The sequence below is a fragment of the Fragaria vesca genome, linkage group LG6, assembly GCF_000184155.1.
Source record: "Fragaria vesca subsp. vesca linkage group LG6, FraVesHawaii_1.0, whole genome shotgun sequence".
Taxonomy (NCBI): Eukaryota; Viridiplantae; Streptophyta; class Magnoliopsida; order Rosales; family Rosaceae; genus Fragaria; species Fragaria vesca.
In genome coordinates, this window is record NC_020496.1 from 20,271,711 (window position 1) to 20,281,750 (window position 10,040).

A 10,040-nucleotide genomic window follows, 5' to 3' on the forward strand; every position below is an offset into this window, starting at 1 on the left:
TATTTTTGGCCCTGCCTTAGTTTTTAGGTTATTAAAAGTTTTTATTTTTGTTGTTGTTGATTAGTATATATTAATGAATTTTATGCGAGCAAGAAGTCATTACATAGTTGTGTAGGACAAGTCGGGCTATGTGCGTGCATGTGTGTGCACACTTAAAGTGTCTTGTCTGCTCTAGGTAGGCGACTAGTTACATGCTTTGTAAGATGGTCGTTGTCGTCTAATGGTAGGATAAAATTAAGCGTCGTCGGGTTTATCCTCTAGTGGTAACATAGTTGGAAACTGATTTATTAGAAAATATGATATGTAATCGTGTTACATGTCAAAAAAAGTAGCCAATATAGCATTATTTGCTAGTTGGTGTCTGATTGAGTGTATGTTTATTATAGATGCTCTTGATATTAGTTTAGGTCTTTGTAATCATGGTTTAGACTCAATGTCCCTCCCCTTTTATATTTAGCAATTTTATTAATCAATGTTTAATGGTAGCCGCACTATCCCTTTATTCAAAAAGAAAAGATGTTGATTTATGACAACTGAAAAATATGAAATTTTAGTTCTCTTATGCACCTAGAAATCACCTCATCTCTTTTTGTTTTTTGTTTTTTTGTTTTTGTTTTTGTTTTTAAATCACCTCATCTCGACTAGAGTAATATGAAAATTTCAACTTTCTTTCTTTGTGTACGTATATATAACGTTACCGAGAGGTATAATATGAGATAAAATTTAATACTACTAGCATTAATGTCCATATTTTGCGCGTGCCGGAGAAATTTATGTACAATAAAGTTCCATCACTACCTAATAGTGACCACTTTCTCTTCTTCCATTACCCTTCCCAACAATTCCAAAGATAGCACATTCTCATTCTCCTTCTTAATCTCCAAATTTGTCTCAACATTTTAGTTTCGGAACTTATTTGAGAAGATTAAAATATATATATATATAAATTCTTAGTGTCTGTTACTTTGTACTTTGTTGGTTGCTTGCTCTCTCAAGCATAATGTCAAACAACTTCTGGGTTGTCAAGTTTGAGCTTCCAACAATTAGAGTTTGTACCCACTGATCTATTTATTTTGCTTCATTTTAAATAAATAAAAACATCCAAACCTACGTTGAGTCATATGGAATGAGTACCAAAAAAGAAACCAATCACGCAAACTCAATCAACCCCATTACTTGACAACGTCAAATTAGCTCAAGATCGAGTTCAACTTTAAGAAATCAAATGCAAGAAAATAATCTAGGTATGAAACAAAAGAGTGAGAGAGTCATTCCCCTTTTGTGGGTTAACTCAATTTTCAGAGGATGAGATACAAATTTTCAAACCCTCAAACTCTAACTTGTTAAAATGAAAAATCTAAATACATAGCTTTTGGGTCGGCCGCTAACACTGATAGTATCGACAAAGGTGGAGGAGGAGGAGAAGTAGTGGCGGGTGAAGAGAAGAGAATGTAAGGTAACGAGGGTTTGAGTTAGAGGCTTCGGTTTGGGAAAATGGAGAAGTGCGATCATTAATGTGAAGCAGTTGGCATCATGGCAATTTCACCGTTGCTAAGGGCAATTTGGGAAGTTCCTAAGTTTCACTAAAGATGAACAATAAACTGGCTTCCTCGCTTTATATATGGAGATAAGTTAACTCATCTCATCTTTGTTGTAGGTGCATAAGTCAAGGGAGAAGTAGTGTTGCAGTTGATAAGGAGGTATAAATGGAAGAACCAATAGATTGATTAGTCTAGTCCAACTGCAAAATTTATGTAAATACTTAAGGAAGGCCTCCAACCTTTAACCATATTGTCCGACCATTTGAGATCAATAACATATCATGTTTAATATACAATAATATAATTTTTATGGTCAACATAGCTAATATATATAATATACAACATTTAAGACCAATAACATATAAGACCATTATAGACGACATTGTGGAAAGCGGAAAGTTCCAACAACGTAGCTATATTTAATTGGAGGGTAGTCCACAATCTCATCCCACATATATAGTTGTTTTGACTTCAAAAGGGTATTATTAGTTTTAAAGCCACCCTCAAGTGCAAGACGTACAAGTTCTACAAAAGAGGATCAAGTAAGGATGTTGAACGCACGAGTAGGGAAAGATAAATTAGAAATAATACACATAAATTACATGTTCTTAAAACCAATGCTCATTACATGTGATGACAAGTGAATGTTGTTTTACACAACTACATAATGAATACTTATTTGTTTGAGTGATCGGTTGTTTTGAGTGATCAGTTGATTAGTTAAATTAAATGCCAAGTAAAATAAGTCTGACCAAAGCTTCGGTTGTAGAGATATAGATGGTAGTTAGGGTCTACATTATCTACCAATAACCTCTCTTGATGCAACAATGAAATTGAATATGAATGATGTTGAGCCTATTATCTAATTACACTTTTAGCCTCTGCCCTATTAAGGTTTAAGCTTCTTTGATTTTGCTTACAAAAAAAAAAAAAAAAAAAAAGAACTTCTTTACCAGAGAGGTCTAGAATTAATTATATAGGAACAAATCATATTACCAGATAAGTCAAAATCCATTGTTCCTATATGCAAAAATTTTAGAGTAGTTTAGATAACCAAACAAGTAAAACCAATCATATCTCTAGATGATTTCAGCTCACCACCCTATATAAGAACAAATCATATTACCAGATAAGTCAAAATCCATTGTTCCTATATGCAGAAATTTTAGAGTAGTTTAGATAACAAAACAAGCAAAATCAATCATATCTCTAGATGATTTTAGCTCACCACCCTCACATACAGACACAGGTCATAAGTGCTTCCATGCTCTTAATGTCTAAACGTGACTAATCTCAAAATACTGCGTTTTTCAGTAGCTTTTTGTTGCAAACGCCTCCAAGAATTAATCTTGAGACAGAATGATGGCGCCTTGACACCTCACGTCTAATTAAGGCAATGTTCTAGACATACTATTTTAATCTTTGCTGGTAGTAATAGTAGTTGTGCTCATGTAGGTTCTAAGAAGACAAGTAGTGAAAATGCTACGTTCTGTAATATAATGTTCTAAGAGAGAATAAAAAACCTCCCACAATGACGGTCATAAGGTTGAGGGACGCTTCTAGTCGATAGAAGCTCGAGGTTTCCATTGTAAGGTTTTTGGACAATATGGTTTTAGTTTTAGGGCTAAATATGATCCCTCTCTCTTGTCTGTTAGGCTGGATTAGGATTTAGGTTTGGGAAAATAGAATTGGTCGAATTGGAGATTTGGAGTCACTTTTTAGTCACTTCGAATAAGGTACTTTACTAGACGAGTTTTTTCGCGTTTCACGCAGTGGATAACTTTGAATAACTACTTCTTACCAAATGAACAAAAATATATCAAATTTGGTATAGTGTTATAGAAAAATAAAGAGAAAGTTCAGTTAGTTTAAAACTTTAGAGAGAAGAAAAGAATTCAAGTGAACTGTGGAAAATATTTGGAGAAATACTTGATGCGTCGCATTATCTATTTCTTTTCTCTTTTTGTTTTTTTTTTTTTGATTGAAATAGCATTTATTAACTTCAATTGATACATCAAATTGGGTAGATTGGCCTCAAATGAGAACCCCTAAAGCAGAATCAACTACATACTAACAATTAACTCTAGGAGTCATACCGGTCCCTGCTCTTTGCAATACTATTCATGTACTCTAGTTAGCGCATTGCGGGCTAAGTGATGAGCCACTTATAATCCATTTCTTTTCTTTTTCAATTTCCAGTTCTTATTTATCAATTTATGAATTTCTGAATGGGAGGTTTGAGCTTGAGTGGATACATCCAAAATGGTTAGACCCAAAGCTAAAAACACCCAACACTCGACCAGTGAGAGACAGACAGAGATACAGAGAGAGCCAGACTGAGAAATACCGGGTTACTTGCTTATACGAAATCAAGGCCTCTCAGAACCGATTTTGTTGATGAGTATAAAGTGTATGAATCCTCAACTTCTTCCTTAATTTCTTCATTCCAAATTGGCATGTATTTGTTGATTTTTTTACTCCCATCGTTTCACGAGTAATTTTCTCTTCGTTTTAGTTCCTTATGCATTAGCAGCTTCTTGCCCACAACAAACTTTTTCTGTGTTTCTTTCTAGTTTGAAACTAACTATATACTTTCAATTCCTTCACACAAAGAAGTTTCTCTTTTTGGTGAATTTGGGTGAAAGAGGCAGTAAGAAGATTAAGATTAATTTATATTTAAGATTCAAGATAGCTTAAAAAAACGTGGGTTTTTATGAATGAGACTAAGCCCAGTTCTAGTTAGAATGTCATTTGCTGAATTTATGCACTACTTTTATTGCTTGTGTGGTATATGTTAAGAAATTTGGTTTAACTGCACAATAAATATACAAGAACTGTCTAGAGAAACCATTCCATTTTTGTTCTTTTTATCACTTGATGTTTGAGTAATCCAGATCTTTAGGTTATATTATGTGTATGATTATTTTGGATATGGGGAGTATGGAGGGTAAGAATTCAAGTGCCCTACATAACCTAGTTTATATTTAAGATGTATGTTAGTCATTTGCTATTTAATGAAGCTGTTACAGTATCTGACTTAAAAGGTAAAATGAATTTTGATGTGATCGGCCATTCTGTTGCAATTACGATCCAATGAATTGACTATTATTGAAAAAGTTAGTACAATATGAGAATGTTGATTGTAATATTTAATTCTTGAGGTCTGGTTTACTAATGAGCTCATTTTATGCTGAATATTATCAGGGCTGACAATTTAGGTCTGTCGAAACCAACCAACTGAGTATCAACCGTACCAATTAGGTTGGTATACCAAAAAGTCTGTAACTGACATAGTCGGTATGTTATACCATACCGGTTTCAGTAACACAGTTCGATAATGATATTGAGATTTCATACCATTGGCATACCGTATACCAACCGTATATGTGTACATACAAAAATACACTCATATTCTATAAATGGGAGGATCGAAACTCCAACCACTTGCACACAACCATAACTCCCAACCACACAAGACATCCTTACTATATAACATACATATTTTCGTTGTTATAGAGTCCTGCTATTTATACAAAAAACAGAAAATTTGTTGTAAAAGGGCAGAATCAAACCTCACACCTCATGCCCACAACCTTTGGTTCCAACCACTGAAGCAAGCGCGACACAAATTTGGAAGACTGCACAAAAATTTTGTACTTGTAGACAATCAATTATCCTACTATTTAATTACAGTCTCTTTTTATCTTCCATTTGTGTCATCTTCTCTAATTCTCTCACTTGGCTCTGAACTTCCTTTGGGCACTGGGCTTCTCAATCAGTCAATCCTCTTCTCACTTCCTCTCAACACCCCATAAAAGATTCAATTGGCCCTTCTTCTCCGAATTCGATTTGTTCGCCCTTGCCTCCGATCTCGATCGATAGGAGCGCCAGAACGCGCACCGCTCTGTCCACGCCCCCAGGCCCCTCAATTTCATTTTCGTCTTTCTTCTGGTATTTTTCATTTTTGCATGATGAATCTATGATCTCAATCTGGATATTTGGTTGCATTTTAATTCAAAGCTAGCAACTTCGTCCTTCACATAACATGAATCCCAGCACCCAGGGCATTTGCTTATTTCATTTTGACAGTAGCTTCTCTGTTATGGCGTCAAAATGTGGACTTGGTAGGTGCATATCAACTATATTATTACCCAATTGGTATAGAATCCCGTATCTATTACAATTTCATGGTGCTGACAATTTGGTTTATAATGTCCATCTGCAGATAACATGATGTGTTCGAGATACGATTGTGTGTAATGCTTCAATGGAGTCTAATGCTTCCACGAAGTCTCCTGTAAGCTTCCTGAAGCTCTTAGCTTATTTTTGTTTATAGATTTTTCTTTCTTTTGTGTGTCCAATTTGTGTATTATGTCATACTTGGGACAAAGGGTAGACATAACTTGCTTTCTCCACTTGGTGTATTGCAATTACACATTAACAAATTTGATTCCTATAAAAATCAACAGTATACTTTTGATGAATTTGTACATAGAATTAAACGACTTAGAAGTTCTCTGTGTTCAAAATGTTTTGTTAGTTTGTTTTCCTTTTTCCGTATTTATATTTAAAAATCTGTAATTTTGAATATTTAATTAACAGTTTCATTTGTTTCAGGATTGTGAAAGAAGAACTCCTAGCAGGATTGGGGACAGATCAAACAGTGATGTTGTGGTGAGGATACGAACACAGGATACTCGGGATGAATGGTTTTATTGTCACTCCCACATCCTCATAGAAAAGAGCAAGTATTTCGCTGATCGCCTATCTGATAGTTGGCCAACTTGTCAAATTCTTGACTCACGCAACTGTGTTGAGGTTTACTGCCAGGATTCAGATTTTGACTACCATGTCAGTGTTCTCCGTCTTCTCTATGTCATAGTAGATGGCTCGGTTGATGACATGTGGCATGGTGTTAAAAATGCCCTTGGCATTCTCCAGGTGGCTGTCAAACTTGAATGTCCCCAAATCATCACTGCTTGTGTGAAGTACTTGGAAGCAGTTTCCTGGGAAGAGTCTGAGGAGGAGGAGATTTTAAAAATCATACCGCGCATGGGCCCACAAGCTGAACCTATTCTAGCCCGCCTCCAACCAGTCACTCAATCCGCCGTCATGGGAATATTTTTCTCAACCATCCGGTTTGCCACATCTTCCCCTCCTCCAATCATGAATGATCTCAAGACTTCAGCACAGGAGCAGCTTGAGTACATGCTAACAGAAGATGATGATTCCCCTCTCTTGGCAGCTGATGATGAGATAAAAACTGAGGTAAAAGAATGTGCAAAGAGACTCTTTGAAAGATTTAATAATCAGTTAGAAGCTTTGTTATGCGAAATGGAATTATTTTCTGATGGGGGAAAGATACTATCATTTCAATCACTTTTATCAGATTTATCATGGGCATGCCAGATTTTGACTAAGTTAGAAATTATGAGAGATTTTGTCTGCAATTGGACAGATGCATCAGATAAAATAGTTATGGTCATCAAGCAAGCAAGTCCCACATCTGAGTTAATTGAAACGAAGCTGAAGGTTATCGAAGTTGCAGCAAAGGTTCTCGAGGCAATTGGTTATGGCAATGTGATTTTGCCAACAGCAAAACGGCTTCATATGGTCAATGTATGGCTTCCGTTTGTGAGGGTTACAAAACCTCTTATCGATTCTGCAGTGGCAACTACTGGTGATGATGCGTCAGCATTTAAAATGGATGGTGAACTGTGGCAATCCTTAGAATCCACGTTTGTTTCCCTAATTCTTGCACTGCCATCCACTGAGCAGGCAGAGATATTGACTGAATGGTTAGGGAATGAGCATATTGAATATCCTGACCTGACTGAAGCATTTGAGGTGTGGTGTTACAGATCCAAGGTTGCAAAAAGAAGACTATCAGTGATAGCTGTGAACCATGACAAGATTGATCCACATTAAGTAAGTAATCTCTTCTATTGATTTTTTTCATCTTTAGTAGGAAATCTAATTTTTGGACATCCTTACCCTAAACAAATATATTCGCAAAATCTAAATATGACAATATTTAGCTAGTCTTCTTGACAATATTAAGCTAAGTAGCCCTGTTTTAAACAGTTCCGTGTAAATTGTGGTTTAGGGTGTCATGTCATGTGATTTTGGTCCTGTAACTCCTGATTAATTGTAAAAATTGTAATTGATGGATTCTGAAAGTTACCAGGCAATGAAAATCAAGGTGTTTAGGTGTTTGTTCATGATTCCCTTGTTGAATCTGATTGCGAGTATGGATACCTTATTTTCATCTCTGCTCGTTAGAAACGTTTTGTTATGCTCTGTTGGGTACTTGGTTCAGATGAGATTCTTCTGCAGACTCATCTTTCCTGGATATTTGATGGGAAAATTAAATTTAGGATTAATTACAAAAGAGACCCCGAACTATGAGGTTGTTTTCATTTTCATACCCACCTATCAAAATTTTGCGTTTACATACCTGAAGTTTCTGCCGTTTGACAACTTAATACCTCCGTCAATCACACTGTTAAATTTGGCCGTTTTCTGTTAACATGGCATTTCTGGGACCCACAAATGTCATCTTTCAATAAAATTTCAAGAGTAATTATGTATAATTCACTCTCACTATTTTCATCTGATTCAAATCGGCATCTCAGCCATCCTCTTCAAGCTCCAAATCCCAGGGGGGAATCGACGGTGAACTACGCCTTGGTGAATGATGGGCCGAACCCAAAACCTAGTCATCGGAATCCGACGACCTGAACACGGTTGGCAGAGCCCCGGCTGCACCGTCGTTGACTCCATCGTCTTCAGCATCCGGTGGACTTCCTAGCTGGCTTTCTTCCTGGCAGCGAAACCCGAGCCTGCAACCAAAATGGTTTGGTACTCAATCTTCCACACGGACGCATGGTTACTTATATCTCATGAAGCCCGGAGAACCCTCCTCCATCACAAACCAACCAGAGCAAATCAGCAAATGACTCCGAGAAAAGAGTGAGACCTCATCCCTAACCCCAACTTTTGCCTAGTTCTTACCTGGTTTTGATAAGGGAGTTCACATAGTATGATATCATATCACTTCTCTCTTATAAAGATATAGTCTTGGGTTTGTGTCTTGTCTTGAATTGCCTATGTATATGTTTGAACTCTCTAAGCACTAGGAGTGGACTCCAATAGAAACAACCGGTAATTAGACTCCCTATTCATTCAGCAGCAGACCTTTAATCCAATTTTATCAATCCAATTTCAATTTCATAATGAAAAATGCAATCTTGGTCCTCAGCATACATTTACTCCAAGGCCTCTTTGAAAACTAAAGAACTAAGCTAAATATTATCTGAATGCAAACTTCACATTTATAGCAGAGTCGTACCTGAATGGATTAGAGGGTTAGGGTGATTTTGATCAGCGATTAAGAGGAGTGTGAGGATGAGGCTGGATTTTTGTCTCCCCATTGGGTTTGCTTCTTGTCAAATCCAGTAATAGTTATTGGATCTAATTATGTGTGTTAGAAGTAAAATTCTGGGTTAATCAATTTTTGGAATGAGTGGAGTGGCTGATGAGGAATATTGCGGGAGAAGTACAGTGGGTGGCAAATAATGGGAGGGCTAGGAAGCACGGAAGCTTGGCCACTCACATTTCCCGCTTCGGAAGCGGAGCGCGAGGAAGCGTCCGGAAGCGCGCTTCCGGAAAAAGTGGTTTTGGAAGCGCGAAGGAAGAGCAAGCTTCCGGATTGGAAGTGTGACGGTGGTCAGTGTCGGAAGTGCGATGACAATTTTTTGTAATCAAATCTGTTTGTGAATCAATTGATATGATATGATATGACAATCTATTTGTTCGGTTTCATTATAAACAAAATTGTGATTGAAAGTTTTCATTGATTACCATTTACCAACCACCATTCTGAAACTAGAAAGAGAGACAGAGAGATAAGAAAGAGGTATGAGGCGCAGAATAAATTAATAAATGAAGACATGCAAAACCTTCTCTATGTAGAAGTATAATGTAAATACATATTTTATTTCTTATATTATAATATATATATATATATATATATATATATTTATTTATTTTATTCCGCGTTTCCAAAACGCTTCCGCTTTCAAGTATTTTTTTTTAAAAACACTTCCGCGTTTCCAAACGCTTTGCTTCCACGCTTCCGCTTCCGCTTTCGATTCCATGCAACATAGTGGGAGGGAAGTAAGATCAGTCAACCTTGTAGAAAGAAACGTACTATGAGAGTGAAATAGAGTCGGACAAATAGTGAGAGTGAAATATACAGAATTATCCTTGAAACTTTATTGAAAGCTGACATTTGTGGGTCCTAGAAATGCCATATCAACAGAAAACGTCCCAATTTAACAATGTGATTGACGGAGGTATTAAGTTGTCAAACGGTGTCGGTGAGCCGTGACCTGGTTGGTTAAGGTGTTAACTAACAACTTTGAGGTCATGGGTTCAAACCTCGTTGACATATGTAGGGTGTGTGAGTTATTTAATAAAAAAGTTTAAAAAAAAAAA

The 10,040-nt window shown here is 36.5% G+C and overlaps 1 protein-coding gene across 1 annotated transcript; it reads left to right on the forward strand.

Moving 5' to 3' along the window:
* The first annotated feature begins 5,475 nt into the window (after window positions 1–5,475).
* On the forward strand, window positions 5,476–7,629 carry LOC101302281 (BTB/POZ domain-containing protein At3g05675-like). Its single transcript, XM_004303350.1, has 3 exons — window positions 5,476–5,665; window positions 5,767–5,838; window positions 6,159–7,629. The coding sequence occupies exons 2-3, from the start codon at window positions 5,809–5,811 to the stop codon at window positions 7,467–7,469; spliced, it is 1,341 nt and encodes a 446-aa protein (XP_004303398.1). The 5' UTR covers window positions 5,476–5,665; window positions 5,767–5,808; the 3' UTR covers window positions 7,470–7,629.
* Window positions 7,630–10,040: the final 2,411 nt, after the last annotated feature.